The 27,216-nt window shown below is 43.6% G+C and overlaps 1 protein-coding gene across 5 annotated transcripts in view; it reads left to right on the top strand.

The window, feature by feature from the left end:
• The window catches only part of LOC134345467 (cilium assembly protein DZIP1L-like), a 237,246-nt gene that overhangs the window by 155,911 nt on the left and 54,119 nt on the right, over window positions 1-27,216 (top strand). For all 5 annotated transcript variants that reach the window (XR_010017710.1, XM_063046168.1, XM_063046170.1 and 2 more), the window contains 5 exons: window positions 7,037-7,229; window positions 9,266-9,440; window positions 10,140-10,351; window positions 12,499-12,647; window positions 22,096-22,273. Coding sequence is in view for 4 of the 5 variants with exons in the window: in XM_063046168.1 (XP_062902238.1) it covers window positions 7,037-7,229; window positions 9,266-9,440; window positions 10,140-10,351; window positions 12,499-12,647; window positions 22,096-22,273 (907 nt within the window). In the remaining variant the exon portion in view is untranslated. The remainder of the gene's footprint in view (window positions 1-7,036; window positions 7,230-9,265; window positions 9,441-10,139; window positions 10,352-12,498; window positions 12,648-22,095; window positions 22,274-27,216) is intronic.

Here is a 27,216-nt window from a genome sequence, read left to right as displayed (position 1 = left end):
AGCCTTCAGGTGAGCTGATGCCATCGATCTTCCCGTTGTCCTTCGAAATCCTTTAGAAGTCACCAACTGTGACCACAACAAAGAGGACCGTTCTTCTGTAGTGGAATTATCAACCCAGGCGAGGGTTGGACACGCGAATAACTCCACACTGGTCACTCCCTTTTCACACTGCGAGAGCCACTGACCGATCTGCCTGATCGATCCTCCAAAACCCACCTTTTCTGTGGACACAACAAAGCTCATTCAGTGTCCAAAACCCTGCGTCTGTAGGTCTAACAGCTGACCTTCTATATATCTCACCGTGCTGAATACCAGCTGTCCATCAAGCAGCTCCTCCCTTCTCTCTCTGTAAGAACTTGGAAGCTGCCAGTGTCCTTGCAGAAAGTATAAGCAAACTGTGAGCAGTCTTCACCTTTCTCTCTCTTTCTTTCTCTCTCTTTTTAGCAAGTTGTCTGTGTTGAACACACTGTCTCGCTCTCTTTTCAAAAGCACAGTTCATTGGGGTAATTCAGGACCCTGTCACACCCCCTTACTTTTAGAAATTTTTTTTTGACAAAGGCAACATTTTTAGTTTAAATGTAAATTACAGAGTTTGAAACAATACATGTATAATCATCAGATAACAGAGCAAACACGTGTACAATTTCTAACTTAACATCTAAATCAGCTATAATATTATCAGTATCTTTCGCATGTTTGATTTTCAGGTCATATTCTTGTAATATCAGACTCCAATTTAATAACCTTCTATTCTTATCCTTCATCTTAGTTAGAAACACCAATGGATTGTGATCCGTGTAAACCACAAGTGGTTTCTGGGTAGGACAAACATAGACTTCAAGATGTTGTAAAGCCAGGATATGTGCTAGCAATTCCTTTTCAACAGTGGAATAGTTTTTCTGATGCACATTAAATTTCTTTGAGAAATAAGCTACTGGGTATTCAATGTCATCCACACCCTTCTGTAACAGTACTGCCCCAGCAGCTTCGTCACTAGCGTCTGTTGCTGTAGAGAATGGTTTTGAAAAATCAGGTGCTTTGAGCACAGGATGATAACACAGGATGATTTTCAGACGTTCAAATGCCTCCTCCATACAAATCTTTCACTCTTCCCTAGTAATTTTGTTAGGGGGAGAGCGATTTCTGCAAAGTTCTTACAAAACTTTCGATATTACTGAACCATTCCCAAAAACCTTCTCAAAGCTTTCTTGCCTGTTGGAACAGAAACCTCAGCAATAGTTTGAACCTTGGCCTGTACAGGAGCCAGTTGGCCCTGGCCTACTACATAGCCCAGATATGTAACTGTGGCATGGCCAAACTCACTTTTATCAAGGTTCACAGTAAGATTGGCCTTGGACAGCCTTTCAAATAGTTTTTCTACTGCCACATTATGCTTTTCCCACATGTCATTCCAGACCACTAAGTCATCAATATAAGCCCCTGTATTTTCTAAACCCTGAATTAATGAATTCATCATCCTTTGAAATGTCCCTGGAGCATTTTTTATCCTGAAGGGTAAAACATTATATTCATACAGTCCAGCTGGTATCACAAATGTGGACATTTCTTTAGCCTTCTCTGTCAAAGGAACACACCAATATCCTTCTAACAGGTCAATCTTTGTAAGGTATTTAGCCTTTCCCACGCTATTAATACAGTCATCCACTCTCTTTCCTGGTTCTTTCTTGTTTCCAATTTCTTGTTCAACCATTTTTCTTTCCTCTAAATTCATTCTGTAAGGATGCTCTTTGATGGGCTGGGCTGAATTTACAATGACGCATGCACTGCAGCTGTGTACTGCCTTAGAATGTCAGGAAATAAATCTTTATGCTTGCTAATTAATTCTTTCAATTGTTTTTGCAGTGTAGATTCCAACTGATGGACCTTGTTATTAATATTTTTCAAAACAATAGTGCTTCCGAGCTTTGTGGAGACTACACTGAGTACATTAAAATTATCTGGTATCTTGGTTCCAGCCTTCATGACTCCATTTGTTTCCTAACAGTACCCATAGGTGCTATCCTATCCAACCAATGTGCCATTTTAATTTGGGAGTTTTGCAAATTCTGTTTTGCAAGGTCACAAGCGTTGTTAAGTCTCTCCCAGAATTTTAAAACATAATTAAGCATACTGACACATACTATTATCGGCTATTACCGTCTGCATCTGGGCTCTCCTCACTTCAGCGGTCACCTTTAGTCTTAACTTTTGAGCAATTCCCAACAGCACATCCTTCTTAGCATCATCCAACACTTCAGGAGTTGGTTCCAACAGAAACCTCTCAGCACTAACGTCCACTTCTGCTGTTTTTCCACACAAGCAAATCAAAAGGGATTTTCCCCAATCAATTCAAACAAGTCCCCACACAATTTTTAGAATAGCTCCCACCAACTTGTTCATACCCCGGACGCAGTCCCCAATTTTGTCACGAACCCCGTGACAGGTTAAAGATCCAGCACAAATAGAAAACACTTCGGAGTCCAGAATTGCTATTAACTAATAGAATTTATTAGTAACTACGCAATACAGTAATATAAATGCAGATAAATCAAACAAGTTAGCAATGATTTTATATATATATATATGTAAGTGTGGAAATATATGAAAACCAAGCTTCTTCAAGTCTAGGGGTAAATAGATAGCCTTACGATGATGAGTAAAGTTCAATTCAGTTTGTGGTATTGAGTTGAGTAGTGATGGGGAGAGAGAGAGGGAGAGATTTGAGTCTTCAGGTGAGCTGATGCCGTCGATCTTCCCGTTGTCCTCCAAAATCCTTTAGAAGTCACCGACTGTGACCACAACTAAGGAGACCATTCTTCTGTGGTGAATTATCAACCCAGGCGAGGATTGGACACATGAGTAACTCCCCACCGGTCACACCCTTTTCACACTGCGAGAGCCTCTGATCGATCGGCCTGATCAATCCTCCAAAACCCAGATTTTCTGTGGGCACAACAAAGCTCACTCAGTGTCCAAAACCATGTGTCTGTAGGTCTAACAGCTGATGTTTATTTATCTCACCGTGCTGAATACCAGCTGTCCATCAAGCAGCTCCTCCCTTCTCTGTCTGTAAGTACTTGGAAGCTGCCAGTGTCCTTGCAGAAAGTATGAACAAACTGTGAGCAGTCTTCGCCTCTCACTCTCTTTCTTTCTGTCTCTTTTTAACAAGGTGTCTGTGTTGAACACTCTCTCGCTCTCTTTTCAAAAGCACAGTTCATTGGGGGTAATTCAGGACCCCGTCACAGAGGACACAGCAAGAAAGGTCAGCGAGGGTATTGTTTTTGATGTAAATTCTTAGCAAGACTTTTGACAGGGCATGGCAAGCTAGGCAAAAAAGTAAAAGCTTGTGGGATCCAGGACAGTAGGAAATTGTATCCAAAGGTTGTTTATTGACAAAATGTGATAAATAATTCTGCATCAGGAAGTTACTTCCAGTGGAGTTTTATAGAACATCATGCTTTCTGTTTGAAGTAAATATTAACTACACCTAACTATAGGAAGGATATCAGTAAGATTTAAACAGTGCAAAGAAGATTTACTAGGATGTTGCCGGGTCTTTAGGAGTTGAGCTACAGGGAAAGATTAAACAGGTTAGGACTTTATTCCTTGGAGCGTAGAAGAATGAGGGGAGATTTGATAGAGATTTACAAAATTATGAGGGGTATAGACATAGTAAATGTGAATAGGCTCTTTCCACTTAGATTAGGAGAGATAAATACGAGAGGACATGGCTTTAGGGTGAAGGGGGAAAGGTTTAGGGGGAACATTAGGGAGAACTTCTTCGCTCAGAGAGCGGTGGGAGTGTGGAACGAGTTGCCATATGACGTGGCAAATGTGGGCTCAGTCTTAAGTTTTAAGAATAAATTGGATAGGTACATGGATGGGAGAGGTCTGGAGGGTTATGGACTGGATGCAGGTCAATGGGACTAGTGGAATAATGTTTCGGCACAGACTAGAAAGGCCGAATGGCCTGTTTTCTGTGCTGTAGTGTTCCATGGTTCTATGAATTTAATTGACAGCAATAGGCTTGATAAAGATTTTCACAGATGATACAGACACTAGCCACATGGATGCACTGAGGTGCAACTCAGTGCATTGCTTTGTGATGCCCAGTCTTTTGAGCAGAACATTGATAACTTGAATTTATTGTAGAAAAGAGGATGTTATACTTTACTTTGGCAGCGGGTAGCTCCAATGATCTGCTGGATTCTGACCTTTGGTGATATCTGTGTGGAGTCTGCTCTTTCTCCCTGTGGTACCTGTGCTTACCCCTGTGTTCTGTCTCTTCCCACATTCTAAAAAACATATAGGTTGGTAGGTTAATCTCCTCTGTAAATTATTTATTGATAGTAAGTAAGGGGCAGAATCTATGGCAGGGGTTCCCAACCTGGGGTCCACAGGCCATTTGCTTAATTCAGTGCAATTCAGGTGTAATTTGTCATTCAACGATACGTGAATACCCATGAATATAGCCAAATAAGACAGTGTTAGTCTGCGGCTAAGGTGCAGAACACAGCATCAACAGTCACACAGCACAAAGCACACACAGCACATACAAGGTAGCAAGCACATAAAGATACAGCCATGCAAAAAAGACCTGAGCCATGATACAGCTTGCCTTCTGCCGAGCGAACACTTGGGGGCAGCACCAACTCCAGCCTGGACACCATGCCACACTGACCCCAGTGGAGCATACCGGCTCTGTCTGTAAACAAGCGACACTGCGGCTTGAAGTCTAGTTCTCACACATACAGGATAGCAAGCTCTTTTAGGATATCAGTAAAATGCAACCATGCAAAAGAAAAATATAGTCCAGACCCTGAGTCTATCAATGCCACAGATATCTGTAGTCGACCATAATATAGCATTACTTTGGGGCCAAGGCGCAAACACGGTACCAACAGTCACACAGCACAAAGCACATATAGCCCATACAAGACAGTAAGCACATAAATAAATCAATAATGGTATTGGTCCATAGCATAAAAATGTTGGAACCCCTGATCTCTGGGGTAGTTGATGGGAATGCGGGGAAAGTAGAAGTGTTGTGGTAGGATTAGTGGCAGAATGTGTGTTTATTGTTTGCTATAACCTTGATGGAGCGAAGGACTTGTTTCCACATTACAGTTCGCAGCGACTCATACCTGGGAAGTTCAATGTGGCAAAGGGATATACTATACAGGAAGGAGAAGCTTGAGTTGTGTTGAGGAATAAAGGCAGCTTGGTATGTTTGTCCAGAGATCCAGCAACAGAACAAGGTCAATACGGTGGTTAGAAAGGCAGCTGGGGTGCCATCTTTTACTGACCAAGCATGGAGGATAATGCAGGGAGGTTGTGCTAGAACATGAGTTAGGCCATTGTGTGAGTGCTCCACTTAGTGCTCCATCACTTCCGGCTTTATGGTACATTGCATCAGGAAAGCTAACAGTATCGGCAAGGATGCCTCCCTGGTCATTCCCCTTTCTCTCTTTTTCCTTCAAGGAAAAGATCAGGACCTTGAAAGCCCAGAGGACCAGAATCAAGAACAGCTTCATTCATGCTGCTGTCAGACTTTTGAAACAATCACTTCCTTCACATTCCCTTCCCAGAGGTGCTGCCATGTTTATAGACCCTTAATTCTACCACTTCCAATATTGCCACAGTAGGATTTCTTCGGCACTGTCTCAGTTTGTGCCATTATACCTTGGACTGTTCCATAGTTTTTATGCTCGTCACCATATTTATTGTTGTATTTCTTATTATTGTGTATACTGTTTACTTCGAGAGCTTCACATCACCAAGGAATTCCATTGCACCTTGCCGCGTATGACAATAAACCTAATTAATTTAATCTGAGCTAGTTTAATTTGTTGTGGCAACAATGCAGAAGAGATGTGATTAGATTTGAGAGAGCACTGAGGAGTTCTTGCTTTCCGAGAAAATTAGATGGGCTGGGGATGTTGAGACTTAACTGAGAACCGTAAATAATTAGGAAGGACCTTTTTCCATAGCAGGAGAGCCAAAAGTTAAGGGACATAGCTTTAATGTAACTGGGGAAAGTATTAGGTGTGATGAAAGTTTCAGTTACTCGGAGGAAGAAGTGGGTTAGGAACTAGTTTTCTGAAAGGTGTGTGGGTGCAGACACTGTCATCACATTTAAACAGCACATGGAGACATCCTGGGGGGCTATGCCCTGTGGGACTACGGACTCAGAGCAGGATGGTGGGATTAGATAACTCATTTCCAACAAATTTGGTGACCAAAGTTTTCTCTGCATTGGGCATTTTCTAAGGTTCACTCGGAATGTACTGTAGTTATACTCCTGTTCTCTGTTACTCACTGTACATGGAGGAAAAGAATTACATCTCCTTGCCATAAGAGATTCTGCAGACGCTGAAACTATTGAGCAACACACACACAATGAAGTGTTGACTGTTTCTTCCCATCAATAGATGCTGCCTGACTTGTTGAGTTCCTCTAGCATTTTGAGTGTGTTGTACTGAATCTCTTTGTCACATTTTCTGCCTGTTCTCCAGATGAAGATCCTCTTGGAGAATTTTGCAGCCAAACCAAAATGAAAAGAGAAACTACTGGTTGGTCTTAGCAGGACAGGCAGCATTTTATTTCAGCTTTTCAGCCATCGATAATTCCTATCCCTCTTAGAAGCTGCTCAGCCCATCAAATTCCTTTAGCAAGTTGTTTGTTGGCCTGATTTCATCGTGTGCAGTCTCCTATTGTCATAGTGCATGACTCACAGAAGGCTAGTGTCACGTAATTGGAAGCTCCTATTTTGTATGCTGGTATATGAAGGTCATGGACCTGCTGGCCTTGCCCTTGAATAATGGGGCATTTATGAGTTTGTCCTTTCTGTGTAATTAGACTGTAGTTATTCTGCACAGTCTCAGAGCCTTTAATGTCTGTAGTTGCTCGAAGAGCAACTCGGAGGGTCAGCCTGTTTTGGAGCATAGTGCAGCAATGGGAGTTCGGAACAGGGGAGATCATCTTCCTCGAACTCCCTCATTCACCTTTACAATGGACACTCTGGGTTCTTTTGCAGGGTTCAAAAGGAATCCCAGCTCAGACCATGAAGAACATGAGCTTGACAGTGGAGAAACAACGCGAGAGCAAGGCCAAGCACTTCCGTGAGTTCACCAGCCTCCGCAAGCGCTTTGCAAAGATTGTCATTGAGAAGGTTAAAGAGAAGCAACACAGCGAAGGTTACACCTCCCCCCCACTTCAGTCCGGTAAAGGTATGTGTGAGCAAGGTGACCCATTTCTCTTTCGTCTTTGGCCACACAACTATTTCCTGTTCTGTCTGTTGTGTGCATTTGGGTGGACCTGTGTTTTGTTTGGAGTTCTTCTCTGCAGACCTGTTTCCCACCTTGGTATCATCTGTGCTCTCTGGGTCATTTTGGTTTCCCCACCCTCAGAGAAACCAATTCAATTCCCTTTACTTGCTGTCAAAAATGGTTAAGAACAATGGATGCAGCAGAGCTTCTGGGACAGGGTAGCATTCCAGCTATAGAGTTGAAGACCTGCACTCCAGAACTAGCTGTGCTTCTAGCCAAGCTGTTCCAGTGGCTGACATTGTGGAATGTCGCCCAGAGAGGGTCTTTTCACAAAATGGACGTCTAATCCAGTTAATTACTGCCCAAGCAGTCCACTCCCAATCATCAGCAAAGTGATGGGAGGTGCTGTTGAGATTTCAGTTGAACTTACTCATGAACAGCCAGTTTGGGAACACTCAGAACCAGACCTCATCACAGCCTTGGTCCAAAGTTGGATTCCAGAAGTGGGGTGAGAGTGACTGCAGTCAGAGTCAAGGCAGCATTTGACCAAGTGTGGAATCAAAGAGTCCTGTTAAAAGTGAAGTCACTGGACACCAAAGGGAAAACTGGCCAGTGGTATTACTTGGATAAAGGAGGATAGTCATTGTTTTCAGAGGTAGGTCATCCAAGCCCAAGGAATCAGAGCAAGAGCTTCTTAGTGTCTGGGCCCAACCACCTTCAGCTCTTTCATCACTGACCTTTCTTCCATCATAAGGTCAGAAGTGGGATGTTTACACAATGTTCAATTCAATTCTCAACTCTTCAGCAAATGGAGCAGCCCATGCCTGTATTCAGCAGAGCTGAGATAATATTAATAAGCGGGCTGATAAGTAATATTCAAGCCACAGAAGTGCCAGGCATTGAGCATCTCCAGTTTTTCATCTTTCCTTGCCATTGCTGAGGTTCCCCACCATCAACATCCTGAGGGTCATGATTGATCAGAAGCTCAACTGGCCCAGTCCCAAGACCGAAGGAGCAGGATTTCTAAACATTCTAAGCATTCTAAACGCCAACTATATTTGCCAGTTCTTCCCATTCTCTTCTCCAAAGGAAAAGAAGAGAAGGTGGCGACGCAACACGCTCGCAGCGGCCACTCTGGTGGTGATGTCTATTATTTGTCAAGTAGGGTGCCGTGCATAATCCTGATTTGATGGAGATGGACATGAGAGCACGGAGGAACATCTGGCGAAACTTCTGAAATGCCTGCTTTGCTGCTGCTGCTGCTACTGTGTGGTCCAGAATCTCCGGAGGAGAAGGCCCCGAGTCCTCGGCTTTGCTTGTTGCTCGGCGGCCGGGGCGGGGTCGAAGCGCTCGGCAGAGGATGGTGCTCGGAGAGGCTGGTCGGAGGCTCGAAGTTTTCGGACAGACTCAGAGTCCGCTGCGGTCAGGTGCTTCCAATGGTGCTGCATCGGCAAGTTGGCAGCGCTTGGAGGTTCATAGTGGGGAAAGTTTCTCCCTTCTGCCACCTGCGTGAGATGATGAGTCTATCGGGACTTTGAGACTTTTTTTTACCGTGCTCATGGTCTGCTCTTTATCAAATTATGGTATTGCTTTGCACTGTTGTAACTATATGTTATAATTATGTGGTTTTGTCAGTTTTAGTCTTGGGTTTGTCCTGTGTTTTCTTGTGATATCACTCTGGAGGAACATTGTATCATTTTTTAATGCATGTATTTCTAAATGACAATAAACGAGGACTGAGTGTCCTCATAATCTAATCTAATCTAAAAAAAGCTGTGGACACTGGGGACCATTTTAATCTCTTAAAGCTAACATCTATGGATTTTGTTAGCTAAGGTTTTTGAACAGGGTAGACTATAGGCACATTATATCAAGAAATTTCTGGGAGTGCTGGGTATACAAGATGGGTTGAATATTGTGTATATGCTATGATCTATTGAGGTGATGAAACAGACGTCTACTGGTCTGTCTATAACACTCTGCTCTTTTAATTACAGCGCAGAGACGCACCAGCTCATCACCGAAACCAGTGGCTAACAGCAAGCGCCCTCGGGCTGTCTTGTCAAAGCCGTCTCGAGTGATTGACCCAGAGTTCTGCCAGACTGAAACACCCAAGCCTGCTGCACAGCGCTCAGCTGCCAGTCCTTCCCATTCAGCTGCACTTAGCACCAGGTATGATTTCCCAGCTCCACTGTCACTCAACAAAGGGTGCTTGGGGATCATGTTCCCAGGTTCTCAACACAGTCCAGAGCAGTTTGGTACAGGTTTAACTGTAACCCATGTGGGAGCTTTTATTCCCTAGAACCCAGGAGTGTGAATTTACATTCTATTCAGAGGGTTGAGTACATACTCTGGCCTGATACTTCAAAGCGTTTCTCAGATGGTTGTCTCCCCTGTCTGTGGTGGTTTCCATCTGTCTGGCGTTCATAGGAGATGCAGTCATCCAAGATGGTCTTCTACCACAATGTCACTCCAATCTACAAACTTCTGTGGATCTCCGTCTTGAGTAGCTGAGCCTCCAGAGCCCTCCTGTGTAAGGAATTCCAAGGATTCGCTGAAATTTCCTCTCAATCTAGAATGGCAGATTGCTAATTTCGAGACTGTAATCCCCACTAATTGCCACAGTAAGAGGAAATATCTATGCTGCAATGCTCTAAGAATATTAACGGCCTTGCCTATTGTTCTGTGCCTGTGGGGCATGGAGTAACCTAGCACAACTGGAGCCCCAGGTTTCCTGCGTGGATGAATCAGATGTATCCCAGTTTATTGATACCGCATTCCTGAATGTGGTCTCAGAACAGGAGGCGGGTGACAGGTTGTCACACTGTATTTTGCAGCTGGATCTTCTTCCCTTTTCTTTCCTTCCCGCAGCACGCCTCCGTTCTCTTCTGATGATGAGTCCATCGTGGACAGCGCCTATGTCACCAGTGTGGGTGTCAAGGACGCACCAAAAGTTAACGTCATCCTGTCTAGCCAGAAGCAGAACCAGGCTACTGTGAGTGACGATGACAACTGGTCAGACACGGACATCTCGACTGGGGCCCCAAGTCCACCTGCAGCCCCCACAGTCCGCAGCCCACCAGGTATTCTGCTGCCACGTGCATCTTGATGTTTTCTTTGAAAATCCTACCTACCTACCCTGGTAGGATTTTGTGCAGATGTATGTTCAGTGGCCACTTTATTCGGCACGTTCTGTGCCTATTAAATTGGTCACTGAGTGTATGTTTGTGGTCTTCTGCTGCTTAGCCCGTCCACTTCAAGGTTCGATGTGTTATGCGTTCAGAGATGCTTGTCCGCTCACCACTGTTGTAACAAGTGGTTATTTGGGTTGCTGTTGCTTTCCTGTCAGCTTGAACCAGTCTGGCCATTTTCCGCTGATCATTAATAAGGTGTTTTTGCCCACAGAACTGCCGCTGACTGAATGGTTTTTGTTTTTACACCATTTTCTGTAAACTCTGGAGATTGCTGTGTGTATTAATCCCAAGAAATCAGTATTTCAGTGATACTCAAAAACCCAGACACCCCGTCTGCACCAACAGTCATTCCACCGTCAAAGTCACTTAGATTACATTTCTTCCCCATTCTAATGTTTGGTCTGGACAACAACTGAACTGCTTGCAACACACAAAAGGTGCTGGAGGAACTCAGCAGGCCAGGCAGCATCTATGGAAAAGTGTACAGTTGACATTTCGGGTGAGACCCTTCAGCAGGACTGAAGAAAAAAAGATGAGGAGTAGATTTCAGAAGTGGGCCCTGTTGAGTTCCTCCAGCACTTTGTGTGTGTATGTTGCTTGGATTTCCAGCATCTGCAGGATTTTCTCTTGTCTGAAACTGAACTGCTTGATTGTGTCTGCATGCTTTTATCCATTAAGTTGCTACCACATTACTGGTTGAATAGATATTTGCACTGTGTACCTAATGATGTGGCCACTGAGTGTATTACCTCACTGAGTTTAGATGGCTGTGAAATAAATATAACTTGTGGGAGACCAGTGGCTTTTCCCCAGTGAATACTTGAAATAGAACATTACTAAGCTCTAGAGACTGGTGCATTACTGGAATAGGTATAATACTGGTCTAGTGATCCAAAAGATTAGATTAACAATCTAAAGATTGTGAGATAAGCTCCCACCGTGGACCTCTGAGGGTTTAAATTCAATATATTAAAAAAATGAACCTTGCAATGTAAAACTAGTCTCAGTGAAAGAGCAGCACTGTGGTAAAGCTAGTAAACTGCTGCTTCACAGTGCGAGAAACCTGGGTTCAATCCCGACCCCTGGTGCCCCTAATTCCCTTAATATAGAAGAAATTTAGTGAATATACACAGAGCCTCCTCAGCTCTTTAGTTGGTGAATGCCATGGAGTTACTAAGTGCTGGGTGCCAAAATAAAAAAAAATCTTATTGCTGTGCTGAATATCTAACTCTTTATTTTGAAACTGATCCATGGTTCTAGACATCCTAGCCAGGAGAATCATTTTACCCACCCAGATCCCATTTTTAAACTTTCACCTTTCACCTTAAACTTTGTCTTCTAGTTTGGGAAGGTCCTACTATGTGTCTGGGCTCTGGCCATCTACCCATCTACGCTTCTTTTATGTCACCTCTCAGCCTCCTTTGCTCCAGGGAAATAAACCTAGCCTATCCAGTATCTCATGATAATTCAAACCTTTCAGTCTTGAAACATCATTGTGAATCTTTTCTGCACCCTCTCTCGCTTATTACATCCTTTTTGTTTCCTAAATAATTTCTGAGTCTATTCTATCAAGTCCTGCAAGAATTTTTCATATCTCCATAAGAACCCCTCTAACTCCTCTATACTTAAGGGAGAATAGGCCCAGTGTTCTTAATCTCTCTTCATAGGACAGAGCTGTTTGCTCATCAAGTCATTCTAGTGACTCCTCACCGCATTCCTTCCATAAGTATATCCTCCTTTAGATAGGGACACCAGACCTGTGCCTCTGGGCTCTTCGTAATTCAAGCAAGGAATTTCTGCTCTTATACCCACAAACACTTGCAATAAAGACCAACCTAATGTTTGTCTTCCTCTTTTGTAACAAAAACTGCATGTTAAATTGGACAGTCCCTCTGAACACCAAAACTTTCAACCTCTCACATTTAGAGGCAATGATCATGATGGTGACAATGGCAATCCCATTAATTCATGTACATCGGCAATGTCACAAATGTGTTCTGTGTCTGAGAGGTTATTTTCTCTCTGCTGTTTTCCAGGGACTATGGTTCAAAGTTTGGCTAGGACTTTAGAGAATCAGCTGAGTTCATCAGCGAAGAAACCCATTGGGGGCGTTAAACTCCTGCCTGCATCACAGGCTGCTCTTCGAACCTCCCCAAAAAACAGCACCATGGTGAAGAAGTTGCAGGTATTTGCTCGATTTTTACACCTCTGACACACACTGCAGTCCATTGTACTTAGTCAGGCCACTGTCATGTTGGGGACAACCTTCCAGGTTAGGGCTTTGTGCTTCACCTGATCCAACAAGATGATCACTAAGGAAGTTTACAGAAGTCAAAACAAGGTCCTGTTGATGACTGTCCTTCAGAACGGGTAAAAGAAGCTAGTTTTGTTGCAGAGTACGTGGAGTTGGGGTGGGGGGGGGGAAGGTGTGGTAAAACCAAGGGAATATCTCTCACAGGGTGAGATCAAATGGGTTAATGTGCAACTAAAGAGCGATTATCCTTCTTTGCCCATGTTGAATGTTACTAAGAGTTTATTTTCACAATCAGAACTGTGAATGGTCTAGAAAAACCTCTATCCTAACGTTTTCAACTTTCGATTTTCTACAAAATATCCAATTTAACTTTCCAGGCAACCCTTCTGCTCCCTGTCTAAAGTCTTAGCAAACTCACAAATGTATAGAACCTGGAAGTGCACATTAGCTGAGGCATAAGCAATATTTTATCCATATTTCTCTTTGCTTTATTGTTGTGACTCTAGTAAAGAAGCTAAAAGAGATAGCTCTTATAACAGCCTTCCCCATTTGCCTACTACTCTAAAATCTGCTTTTTACCTAGGGCTTCTCAATTTGAATGTCTCATACTGTATATCTTTTCCCTACATACTGTACTTCTTTGAAAGAGGCCTTTGGTGCAACCAATTTTCCTTCCAACCTATTTTCTCCACATTTCCATCAATTGTTCCAAGATTTTACTGCTCATGGCACACTAGGGACAGTTTGCTGTGGCCAAATACCTGCACATTTCTGAGATGTGGTAGGAATGTAGAGCATCCGGAGGAAACCCACTGGGTTATAGCGAGGACATGCAAACTCAACACGGACAGCACTGGAGGTCAGTCCCTGCAACTGAGCAGCAGCGATACGAGTTAGACTACTGTGCCACCACAGAGATCATCATGATAAGGGCATCTGTGAGAACCCTGCTCCATCCTCTGCTTCCAGCTGTGAACATTGACGTTGTGGATTGGTGATTGGATTTTCTCACTGCTAAGTTTTAGAATTAGTTAGTTTTGAATTGAATGTTGATTCCCTAACCTTTAGTATGACAGGACTGGCAGTAAAGGTTGGTACTATAGCTTGCTGAAAAATGAAATTAAGAGTGTTCAAGTCAAGGAGGTGAGCTACTCTGATTGCACCCCACAGCCTTACTGCCAATCCTGACTATTCTAAACAGCCTTACTGCCACTCCTGACTATTCTGGACAGCGTTACTGCCACTCCTGACTATTCTAGACAGCCTTACTGCCGCTCCTGACTATTGTAGACAGCCTTACTGCCAGTCCTGACTATTCTAGACAGATTTACTGCCACTCCTGACTATTCTAGACAGACTTACTGCCACTCCTGACTATTCTAGACAGCCTTACCGCCACTCCTGAGTATTCTGGACAGACCTACCACCACTGCTGACTATTTTGGACAGTGTTACTGCCACTCCTGACTATTCTAGACAGCCTTACTGCCACTCCTGACTATTCTGGACAGCATTACTGCCACTCCTGACTATTGTAGACAGCCTTACTGCCACTTCTGACTATTCTAAACAGCCTTACTGCCACTCCTGACTATTCTAATCAGCCTTACCGCCATTCCTGCCTATTCTAGACAGCCTTACTGCCACTCCTGACTATTCTAGACAGCCTTACTGCCACTTCTGACTATTCTGGACAGTCTTACCACCACTCCTGACTATTCTGGACAGCGTTACTGCCACTCCTGACTATTCTGGACAGTCTTATCACCACTCCTGACTATTCTAGACAGCCTTACCACCACTCCTGACTATTCTACTCAGCCTTACTGCCACTTCTGACTATTCTGGACAGTCTTACCACCACTCTTGACTATTCTGGACAGCATTACTGCCACTCCTGACTATTCTGGACAGTCTTACCACCAGTCCTGACTATTCTACTCAGCCTTACTGCCACTCCTGACTATTCTAGACAGACTTACCACCAGTCCTGACTATTCTACTCAGCCTTACTGCCACTCCTGACTATTCTAGACAGACTTACCACCACTCCTGACGAATTGAGGAGGTTCTTGGAGTTTTACTTCTGCTAGTTTTTGTCTTTAAGGTTGAACAACAGCTTCTTCCCTTCTCATTGTTGCCATCAGGGAGGAGGTTCAGAAGCCTGAAGGCACACACTCAACGATCAGAAACAGCTTCTTCCTCTCTGCTACCCGGTTTCTGAATGGACATTGAACCTTGAACACTACCTCACTACTTCTTTGTTCTCTTTTTGCACTACTTATTTCATTTAATTTTTCTTTAAGAAATACATATATATTTAATATACTTTACAAATTTATTATTGTGTATTGCAATATACTGTTGCCACATAACAACAAATTTCACGATGTGCCAGTGATATTAAACCTGATCCTGATTCTAAATCTCCACTGCCATCGGGTTCTTGGACTGACCTGAAAATCTGTAACACTATCTCTGACTGTATTTCTTTCTCTCTGTCGACTTGCATTAGTGTCATTAAGAAGTAGGGTCTCGGCCCAAAACGTTGACTGTTTTCTATTTCCATCGATGCTGCCTGACCTGCTGAGTTCCTCCAGCATTTTGTGCGTGTCGCTCGGATTTCCAGCATCTGCAGGTTTTCATGTATTAGTGTCATTATATTTATTTTGCACCTGTTACGGGAATACACATAAAATTAAGATGTTTGCTGGCCTGGGCTAGCATCAGTGGCATCAGCAGTTGGTCTGCCACCTGCCCTCAGGGGAAGGAGAGATAAGGAACAATGGAGCAGCGTCTGGAGATGTGTAATGAAGGGATGTGGGAGGAAGAGCTGTCTGGAGCGGCTCCCCCCTTTGAACCCTGAACTGTTTGAAGTGATGGACAGGCGATACCCCAGCAGGGGGATAAAAAGGGACAGGTTCGCTAAGACAGACACACACGCCACCCGAGGTAACGAGACCCTGGAAGCGGTGCGCTTCTCACGAGTGGGTGAGAAGTGCCGGACAACGACGGGGGTGGAAAGGTACGATCAGCGGGAACCCGGTGTGTGTCCGCCCTTGCCTGGGTGCCGGGTTCACTGCAGAGGATCGACCGCATCTGGAGGAGGGGTCACAGTCGGTGACCTCAGGTGACATCACCAAGGACCTGCCCAAAAGCTGTTTGTGAGCCATCCTGCTGGTCTGTGAGTGAAGCCGTTCTGAATGATGAGTTGTTCCTATTCTATCTCTCTCTTCCCCCACGTTGTCCACCGCCATGGCAACGATTACTGCGAACTGAACTACTAAACTGGACTGAACTTTGAGTCATTTTGAAATTGGTCATTTACCCCTAGACAACGATAGAGCTTGATTGATGCTGTTATCTTAATTCTGTGCACATGTGTGTTTATCATCACTGAACTGTTGCATTTATTATCCTTTCGATTACTGTGTTGCTTGTTTCTTTAATGAAACTTTCTTAGTTCTAGTACTCCAGACTCCAACTGAGTGATCCATTTCTGCTGGTTTGGCAACCCAGTTACGGGGTACGTAACATAAGTGGGGTTCTCGTCCGCGATTTTGAACGCTAAATTTGGGACGGAGTAAATTGATTGGGTTAAAATTCCCGAAAGAAAGAAAAGACAAACAGCAGAAATGGAGGTTGAGGAATTTATAAAGGCGCCGACCTTGGAGGCATTAGAGGATGCCAGGAAATCGGAATTGATAGCTGTGGCCAAACGGGTGAATCTTGCTAAGGTGAAGTCGACAATGAGGAGAGAGGAGATACACAGAGCTATTGTAGAGCACTATGTATCTAAAGGTGTGTTTCCCCAAGGTGAGCTGGGGGAGGTGTCTATTGAAAAACCTGCTGGAGACGCGGTACAGGTACAGCTTGAAAAACTGAGACTCGAGCACGAGTTCCGGGTACGGCAGTTAGAACACGAAGAGAAGCAGTTAGAAAGGCGGGAGAAAGAGAAAGAGTTAGAAAGGCGGGAGAGAGAGAAAGAGGTAGAAAGGCAAGAGAGAGAAAGACAGTTGGAGAGAGAAGAGAGAGAGAGGGACAGGCAGTTGGAGAGAGAGGAGAAACAGAGGGAAAGGGAATTTGAGCTGGAGAAGTTAAAGATAAGGGCCGAGCAGGGGCTCGTGCCGAACCAAGGTGGAGGGTTCCGGGCGACCCAGGAGGTTAGGCTGGTTCCCCCATTTGACGATACCGATGTGGATCGGTACTTTCTCCACTTCGAAAAAGTAGCTATAAGTCAGGACTGGCCGAGGGATAAGTGGGTTGTCTTACTTCAGAGTGTACTGAAAGGGAAGGCCCAACAAGCTTACTCCGCCTTATCCGCGGAAGATGCCCAGAAGTATGAGGTGGTGAAGGAGGCCATCCTCAGGATTTATGAGTTGGTCCCGGAGGCATACCGGCAGAGGTTCCGGAATGCGAGGAAGCGGTGGGACCGCACGTATTTGGAGTTTGCTCGCGAGATGCAAACATATTGTGAGCGTTGGTGCGCCTCGAAAGGGGTAGAGGGGGATTATGACAGACTGCTGCAGCTGATTCTGATTGAGCAGTTTAAAGGTTGTGTCCCTGAGGGTATGAGACCCTACCTCGATGAGAAAGAGGCAGCCACGTTAGCCGCAACTGCTAAGTTAGCGGATGAGTATGCGTTGACGCATAAAATGAAGGTTGCCCCGAGTAAAGGCTACCAGAAGGGTAGTCAGGACGGCGGGGAGAGTCCACCGGAAAAGTCAGAAAGTAAGCCGGGGACTAGTGAAAAGGATGAGGTAGACCGGGAGCAGTCTGGTAGGAAGTCTCCTGGAGTCGTCTGTTATAATTGTGGGAAAGTCGGACACTTTGCGTCCAGGTGCTTTGCCCCAAGGAAGGAGACGGGGAAAGGAAAAGCGGAAATTTTGAATGGCTGTATTGAGCTGTTAAGCGAACCGCTAGGGAAGGACAGGTCTGAAAAAGTCCAGGAAGGGCGCGAGAGGTTTATCTCGGCCGGACTGGTGTCAGTGAAGGAGAGGTTAAAACCAGTTCCAGTGCGGATCTGGAGAGACACGGGAGCGTGTCAGTCACTAATACTGAAGAGTGTATTAGAGTTTAGCTCAGAGACCCAGACTGGGGAGGTAGAGGTCAAAGGTGTTGGGGGAGGGACAGAGTCAGTCCCTTTGCACCAGATACATTTACAGAGCAACCTGGTCTCTGGACTAGTCACGATTGGGGTGAGGTCCGAATTACCGATGAAAGACGTGGAAGTCTTGCTCGGTAATGACATCGCCGGAGGGATCGTGTTCCCAGTCGTGAGATTGACGGGTCAGCCTGCCAGCATGGAGGCCCCGCCCGCGATGGTGAATTTGGCTGAAACATTTCTGCCAACCTTGTATGAGACAGGGTGTAGTGAGATAAGAGGTAGTGAGGGAGCTGGGACGGACGTAGCAGTAGCCAGGAAAGAATTTGTGCAGACGCAGGAGCGAGACGAGGGGCTGATGGTTTTTGCCGAGACCGCTCTCTCTGACACAGCCTTGACAAGCTATTGTGCGGATGAGGAAGTGCTAAGGAAGAAAGGGAAATCAAGTACAGCATCCGCAGATGAGGAGTGGGGGGTGGTGCAAAAGAGTTACGGGGATGAGGTTTTTAACATGGCCCACGAGGTACCCCCCGGTGGACATTTTGCGGTGCTGGGGGAAACAGTTGGTGGAATCATGAAAGAGATTTACCGGCTGCCCAGGGGGAAGAATGTTATTGATCATGACCGACGCGAACTGAGACGGTCACCGGCTTTTGATATGCTAACAAACCTAGTCGGTGTTAGCGTGGAAATCAATGAAGCTAGGGGCCCCTTGATAAGAGGAAAAAACCATTTTGAAAAGATTAGGATGGGATCGGTCAGATGGGAGAAGGCTATTGTTTTGGCCAGGTCTACTGATAAGGTCTCTCCCTTAATCCCCGAAGGAGTAATTAAACGACTCGCACCCATGTGTCTGATTGTCCCGAGGAAATGCAAAGAACTGGGACGTTGGGTTATGTCTGTTACAATAGGGCGGCCAAGCAAACAACACCCATATTTTTTGAGTAATTCAGTGACTAAAGGGCTGATGAACACAGAGGTGTGTATTGGCAATTTAACACGGCTGTCTGAAGCCAGCTTGATAGTGAACCTTGGAAAAAATGAATTCGGCCACACGAATGTCACTTACCTGGGAATTGTGGTGACACAGGGGCAGCTGGCAGTGATGCAAGCTACAGTGCAGGCTATCGCTGACCTCCCAACCCCGACAGACAAGAGGGCCCTCAGAAGGCTTTTGGAGATGGTGGGGTACTGCAGGAAGTTTTGCAATAACTCTGCGGTCAATACCCGTCCCCCTCCTACTAAGCCCTTGCGAGGGAAAATTGAGTCGGAATGGGACGACCCTTGTTGTTGTGGTCCGGGACAAAACCAAATGAGAGGTTACATTGGTCGCAATTCATCAGTGTTTTTGGCCACTATGAAGTTTGCTGAGTTGGAGCCTGGTCTAAGGGATTATTAATAACACGTGTAAAAGGAACAGAAAATGTGATGACTGTCTGTCAAGGTGTTGACAGCTTCAAATTCTCTGTATTAGCTAAATAACTGTTAAAGATGTATATTGTGTATGTATCAGATAATATAGTCATGTTTGTAATTTTTACCTCCCGGTAAAAATCCTTAAAGGGGGGAAGTGTTACGGGAATACACATAAAATTAAGATGTTTGCTGGCCTGGGCTAGCATCAGTGGCATCAGCAGTTGGTCTGCCACCTGCCCTCAGGGGAAGGAGAGATAAGGAACAATGGAGCAGCGTCTGGAGATGTGTAATGAAGGGATGTAGGAGGAAGAGCTGTCTGGAGCGGCTCCCCCCTTTGAACCCTGAACTGTTTGAAGTGATGGACAGGCGATACCCCAGCAGGGGGATAAAAAGGGACAGGTTCGCTAAGACAGACACACACGCCACCCGAGGTAACGAGACCCTGGAAGCGGTGCGCTTCTCACGAGTGGGTGAGAAGTGCCGGACAACGACGGGGGTGGAAAGGTACGATCAGCGGGAACCCGGTGTGTGTCCGCCCTTGCCTGGGTGCCGGGTTCACTGCAGAGGATCGACCGCATCTGGAGGAGGGGTCACAGTCGGTGACCTCAGGTGACATCACCAAGGACCTGCCCAAAAGCTGTTTGTGAGCCATCCTGCTGGTCTGTGAGTGAAGCCGTTCTGAATGATGAGTTGTTCCTATTCTATCTCTCTCTTCCCCCACGTTGTCCACCGCCATGGCAACGATTACTGCGAACTGAACTACTAAACTGGACTGAACTTTGAGTCATTTTGAAATTGGTCATTTACCCCTAGACAACGATAGAGCTTGATTGATGCTGTTATCTTAATTCTGTGCACATGTGTGTTTATCATCACTGAACTGTTGCATTTATTATCCTTTCGATTACTGTGTTGCTTGTTTCTTTAATGAAACTTTCTTAGTTCTAGTACTCCAGACTCCAACTGAGTGATCCATTTCTGCTGGTTTGGCAACCCAGTTACGGGGTACGTAACACACCAAAGTGGACTTCTTTTGTTCTAACATTGTGCTCTTTTGTAAAAATTGTGCATGATTTTTGTTTAATTGATATTTTCATGTGAATGCTGTTTATACGTATGATGTATGGTGCCTGTGATTTTGCTGCAAGGAGGTTATACTTTGCACCTGTACAAACAGTACATGTACTTGTGCACATGAGAATAAAATTAAAGTTTGACTTTTTGTACAAGCTATGTATAATTTATTAAATATAACTTATTTGTCATGTTTAATGTACAGTACTGCTGCTGCAAAAAGCTAATTTTCATGGCATTTATACCCCATGTACATATGCCAATGAGAATAAACTTGAACCTGAGCTTAAACTATCATTGAATTGCTGAACCTCATAAGCAGTCACCTTTCATCTCTAGCTCATGGAATTTCTTGTCTTCAGGTTCCATTCCAGGAATGACTTTGATTAGTGGTTAATCAGCATATCCATTGCTTGATGGTTCTCATCAACCCATAAGCTCAGGAGGTCCTGCAGATGCTGGAAATCTTAAGTAGCACACACAGAATGCTGGAGGACCTCTGCAAGTCAGGCAGCATCTCTGGAAGAGAATCGAGAGTCAATGTTTTGGATGGAAATACCTTCATCAGAACTGAAAAGGAAGGGGGAAGAAGCTAGAGTAAGGTGGAAGGAGAGGATAGAGTACAAGCCGGCAGGTGACAGATGAGTGCAGGTGAGGAGGAAGGTGGGTGGGAGAGGACTGATGAAGTACAAAGCTGGGAGGAGATAAGTGGAAAAGGTAGAGAGCTGAAGAAGGAAGAATCTATTAGGAGAGGATGGTGGACCATGGGGAAAAGAATGACCACTCCCCATTCCGGTTATTCTCTCGCCCCTTCTCTTCTCCTCACCTGCTCATTACCTCCCTCGGGTTCCTCTCCTCCTTTCATGGTCCAGATCTCCTGGCCTGTCACACACTACGTTTATCTTCCCTGTTACTGCCACATCATGCACTGACCAACAGCCCCTCGCAGAACGTTCTACTTAATGGTGAATCCTGTAGCCTGGCACAGTACAGGAAGGCACATGACCACCTCTTGTGTTTGTTATGATTTATTTACAAGGTTTTTGTTTCTTTTCCCTCAGTATACGTGGGGAATTTCATTGATCTTGTCATTTGTATTCCTTGTTCATCTGGAACCAGCTAAAACCAATGTATTGAAAGAAAATCTACTAATGACTTAACAGTGAAGTTTGTAAATTTGACTTAAAATTATTGATTGCAAGTTATTTTTATTCCAAAGAAACACTTGTGTGAACAATATGGTGCGAATATACAGGGCAAACAGAATAAATGTAGTTCTGATACACCCAGAGTGTATCTGAGGAAGTGTGTATGTATCTCCTTGCTCCTTAAGTTAGTACACGCTCAGCAAAGTGCACATATTTTTGCCAGTTGGGGAGGTGCAGAAGTATTACAAGCAATAGCTTTGTAAAAATACATGGCTATCTTTATAGATCCTGTCTTAACTGAAGTTAAATTACTTTATACTGCAGATATGATGGAGAGACTCTGGGCATTCATATTGAAAGTCCTAAACATTTAACAAATATTAGACCAGGAGTTTCTAAGCATGGGAATAGTAATGGCCATGTCTTTGTTGCATTGTAACATTTCTACATATTGAAGCATGTAACCCTTCTCTGCCAATTCCTCAACTCAGGGGCAGATTGTGCCAGTTATGCAATTAATTGCATTAGTGTCTGATGAAGTACTCTCCAGTAATCCCAATAATATTTTCTATTCTTCCATCCCGTTACCTCACTGATAATGACATCCACATCAACCATCTCTGCTTTCTCTTTGCAGTTGTCAGACGATGAGGAGAGTGAGCTTGACATCTCATCCATAGAGGATGTGTCGGAAGAGTTTGCCTCTAAAGTGCAGATAATGAAGCCTGTGCCCATGCCAGCACCGAGGCAAAGTACTGAGCTGTCTCTTTCTCAAGGAACCAGTGTCTGGAGCTCGTTGGCCAGCAGAGGGGCAGGTTGGTAGCGAGAACTACCTGCATGCTGAACCTAACACTCAACCAACAGGAAAAGACTTTGGGGTTTTGTTTTTGGCATGTTTTTTCCGCATGTTTTTTGCATGATTTAATAACAGCGATGTCAATTTTATATATTGTAATTTACCATTGATTAAGACATTTGTCAGATACAGGCAGTATCAGAAGATTTATTGTACATATGTGTGTTCTGAAAGAAAATTGTGAAATTTATTTTTATATGGCCTTTTTGATACTCTAAGTGTAATTTCCTTAAGAGATAGTGCTGTGCGATGTAATGTTACCATGTTTATTAGAAAACGTTCTCTTCCTGTCAGCTGTTCTACTAAGACATCTTGCCTTGTATCTGAATCTGCAACATTATCTCCCACATAGTGCACAAAGCTAAATTAGAGGACTTCTACCCATCTATAGCCTAGTTTCACAATGACCAATTACTCACTGTTAGGCAGGACTGACTTCTTTTAGTATTGGCCCTGGCCCAGCATTTTCCCTCGCAGTAAGATGTTCGAGCAGTGAAATTCTCCTCTGTGATCTGGAAATTCTCCTCTATTTCTTCCAGTGTTTTCTACATACGGTGTTTGCAATATACCATTTATTGGAACAATGTTCTTTGCAGAGAGTAATCAGAAGGTTACTCTGCTGAACTTCAGAACAAAATAATAGATTGTAGTATAGGACAGTATAACTGCAAACATAGGGTAAAGATTCATACTATTACTTTAAAGCAACACACCCCATTCACTGCTTACACCTGATTTACGTATTAATGGGTGATTCATTGGACATAACAGATTATGAACAACATCTTTTGGGACCAATCTGTTGGGGAGATGAATGTTCTTAGTTGATTGTATTATATTTTATATAAAATTTTGGTATAAGGTAAGTGCACTGATCTCAGTATGAAGATGTTCTCATAGGGAGCAGAGGCAATATAGAGGCCTCTATCCTTTGGGTCTATTTACCCACAATTTTTTCCTCAAGCTTCTCTCTCCACTCTGCCCAGTGCACTCGCCCATTTAAATATTCTAAGATTGTGACTCTTGTGTGAAATAAAAAAATGCAGCTTAATTTATTGCTGCTTCAGATGCTGTGAAAGAAATGGTACTTTTATATTACGTAGGCATTGGCGGTATGGTTATTACTAACAGACTGCTCTATTGCTTTAAATTTGGGAACAGCAGACTCAGGTGAAGCAATATTATGAGATCAGAGCAGGTTCTTCTGAGTGTCTTGTACATCTCTCTTGTACCGTTGCCACTTCTGATGGTGTAACTACCACACTTCCTGTTTGTTTCCAATGTCCCATTGCACATTGGTAAATTCCTGGATGGAGTTGTGCTGAAAACGTTCCCTTGTCAGTTACAGAGACAATAAGGTTTATGGTCTGCTCAGTGGGGCTTAAGGTTGTGACAGGTTTTTGGGGGGAGCTTTTTAATCTTTGCTGATGGTGGGACAGCCCAACGATGAGTTCTCTGCCTGATTTCCATCACTATTGAAAGGAAAATCAAGTGCAGTGTTCAGTTCACTGCCCTTTTGTTCTCTGTCATTGCCTGTTCCACACTCTTTGTCTCTGTGAGAAAAACAATTTTGTTTCACCCTTCCAGATTCTTTACAGACTTATGAATTGCTGAACCCCTTTTATGGGTAATTACCTTGCACAGTCCCAACTCATCTTTGACTCCATCTAAATACCTTTCCTACCTCATCTTTCCCATCCATCATCGATCCTCCCCTTTCACCTAGGTGATAGAGAGAACTGTGCAAAAGCAGGTTCTTCAGCCCATCTAGTCCATGCTGACTATCAATCACTTATTTATACTAATCCTACATTAATCTCATTCTTCTATTCTCTCACGTTCTGATCAAATTCTCTCAGAATCTACCATTCATTAATTCATGTGTCTTTGGGATGTGGGAGGAAAGAAGAGTACCTGGAGGGGAATACGCACATTCACAGGGAGAACATGCAAGCTCCACTCTGACAGTACCCAAGGTCAGGTCTGGACTAGGGTTTCTGGAGCTTTGAGGCAGTGGCCCTACTAACCGTGTCAAACGAGAAAATCTGCAGGTACTGGAAATCCGAGCAGCACAGCACTCTACTAACTGCATCACTGGGTTTGTTATCTTGGTTGGTTGGATGATACCTGGGCTTGTGTTGAGATGAGGATTCTGGCTCTTAACTTGTATTTTTAGAGATGGATAAGTGCTTCCTTCTTGATCAACACTAATGGGAGGTCAGCACTAATGGTCATTTATTAACACCATATCTAGGCTGTCATTTCCTTCATGCCTTTTCATGTAATTAAGGAACCTTGGCCAATTTTCCCTGCCAGCTTGGCGAAGTGGCCATTTTATGATATTTCTCCAGATGAGGTAGTGCCGATTGATATTAAACCTGAAGAAGCCTTCACCATGCCGCATCCAGTATGCTATGGTACCACATGTCCCGGAACGTTAACAGCTGAGGTATGAAGCCACCCACTGCTCTTTGACTAAAACCATCTTTCAAATCGTGTGATCTCACATAATGTTTGCACAATTCTCTCACTGAGGGTGATAGAAACGGGAGTCAAACAGTCACATGCCCATATTTGGAAAGAACTGCGTTTGGATGTCTAATGCTTTGTAGGAAGGTTGCGGGAGAGGCCCGAATACTCAGCAGGGATAGTACTTCCTCAGCAACAGCTATTATGGTGAATGTATTCAGTAGATTAACCTCAGGAATAATTGGTGCTACAAATGATACTATTATTCTCAGTGTGGGACCAATCAGAGGTGCTTCTCCTTGTCCTGTTAATGCTGACCTTACCTTAGACATCATCTGATTTACCTGAGCCCCACGCTGCAGTTTACTGCAAATGTTGCACAGGTTGGTGCTTGTATTAGTCCCTGTAGGAGCTCCACACCTGAATCAGTAGAATGATTAATTGTGATGCATTAAGAAAACTCACATTAGTTCATTTAATGTCCTTTGTGGCTTATTTACCTTTAGCAGCAGGAACAAAAAGCAAAGCTCTTATCTAATCTCTCTATCTGTATAGCGACTAGAACCACCTAGCTGTAGCCATGGTCTCACTGATAAGTAGCAAAGCTCCACTGAGATTGCCTGATGTTTTCTGAGGGAGTTGTGTTTGGACAGGTGTGGCCATACATGGTTGAAACTGATGCTTTGCCACTTTTATCCAGTTATATATAATTTTGCTTTGACCAGCTTCAGGGTCTACTGAGCCAAAGGGCTTCATATCCTCTCCCTGAGTGAAAGCCACTGAAAATCACTGCAAAATTTCCTTTAATTTTATCTGTAAGGACCCAAATATAGCATCACCTTGAGAAGTTGATATTTTACTTCCAAGAATTTGATAATTTGGAACTTAAAATGCTTCTAATTCGATCTAAATCATAGATTAAGTCATGTTGGAGGCTTCTGAAATCAGTGTTGAGTCACATTTAATAAGATATAACAGTATAAACTTTTAATTTTGGTCATTAAACTTAATTCTGTTGGGGTGAAAAACATTGCAATCACAAAAAAAAAATCAGCTAGAGTGTTTCATGGATAGATACAAAGAATACAAATAAAGCATGTATTTTACAACAACTTAAGAGTCCTGGGGTTTTACAGGGGAACAGGCTCTTTTTCCCACCATGCCTTGATGACTATTTGGTACCAGTCTACACTGATCCTGTTAACCAGTACATGGTCTGTTTAGCCTTTTATGCCCTTGGGATAGGTGCTTGTTTAGATACACCCACAATGCTATAAGAGTCTATTCCCCCATCCACTTTCTAGGTGTAAAAGTTTTTATATATATCAAATCCCTGTTAACTTTCTTATCCTTTCCCCGAAAGCAGTGGCCATTGGTTTTGGATGTACCTGCTATGGGGAAAAGTTTCTTATTATCTGCACTACCCCTGCTCCTCAAGTTTAACACATTACTAACCAGTATAACTACCAACATTTGTAGAATTTCTTGTGATTATCTCTACTGTACTAATTTTTAAATTCATTTTTGCAGATCTAAGAATTATTGCCCAATTCTAGCTGTCCCTGAACAAAGTGACATGTTTAGATCATTTCAAAATCATCCATATCACCTTAGATCTGGAGCTATAGGTTGGCTACAGTGGGTGAGGAAGGCAGATCTTCTTCCCTGAAGGACATTAGATGGGTTTTTACAGCAGTTCAGTAGTTTAGTGATAACCATTACTCAAATTCGTTGTGCTTTTTTTAAAATTCCAGTTTAAAAACAGAATTTAAATTGCACAACAGCCAGGGCAGGATGTGAATAGAGTTCCCCCAATTGTAAATTCAGTTTCCTGTTTTACTAATCTGTTATCTTAACCATTGAGCCACCACTGTTGCACTCAAAAAATATTTATGAATTTTAAAATAAAACAAGTATTCAGTATCATAGTTTACATTAAAAAAAAACACACACACACAACATTCAGCCTAATGATCCCAGGGCTGAGACAAGAAAATACAGGTTGACCTTCACTAATCTGACTACCTGTAATCCAGTTCCTTCGGTAATCCGGCACTGATTATGCTTAATGTGATCCTTCTGTAATTTGGCATTTTCACTAATCTGGCACTCCTCAGGTCCCAATGGTGCTGGTTTAGTGAAGGTCGACCTGTACTCAAATTTCTAAAAGTACAATATTAAATTGTAAAGTGATTTTGAAAAAGATAAAGCAAAAAGATATGTGGATTAGTTCTGGTGTTAAGTAATGCCTACTACTGTACATTGAGGTCCTCCTAAAAAATGTTCTGAGTTACCAAGAGATCCAAAAAATTGTAACTTCGAAGGTTAAGATGCTCTTCTCGCTCGATAGTTCATTGTAATCGTTGTCCTTATTCCTTTGCATCCTCTGTTGACCCCAAGACACCTCGTTCACCACTGTCTCTTTTTTTCTTT

Source organism: Mobula hypostoma, chromosome 4, assembly GCF_963921235.1.
Source record: "Mobula hypostoma chromosome 4, sMobHyp1.1, whole genome shotgun sequence".
Classification (NCBI taxonomy): Eukaryota; Metazoa; Chordata; class Chondrichthyes; order Myliobatiformes; family Myliobatidae; genus Mobula; species Mobula hypostoma.
The sequence above is the reverse complement of the archived record's forward strand: the minus strand, read 5'-3'. Positions and strand labels throughout refer to the sequence as shown.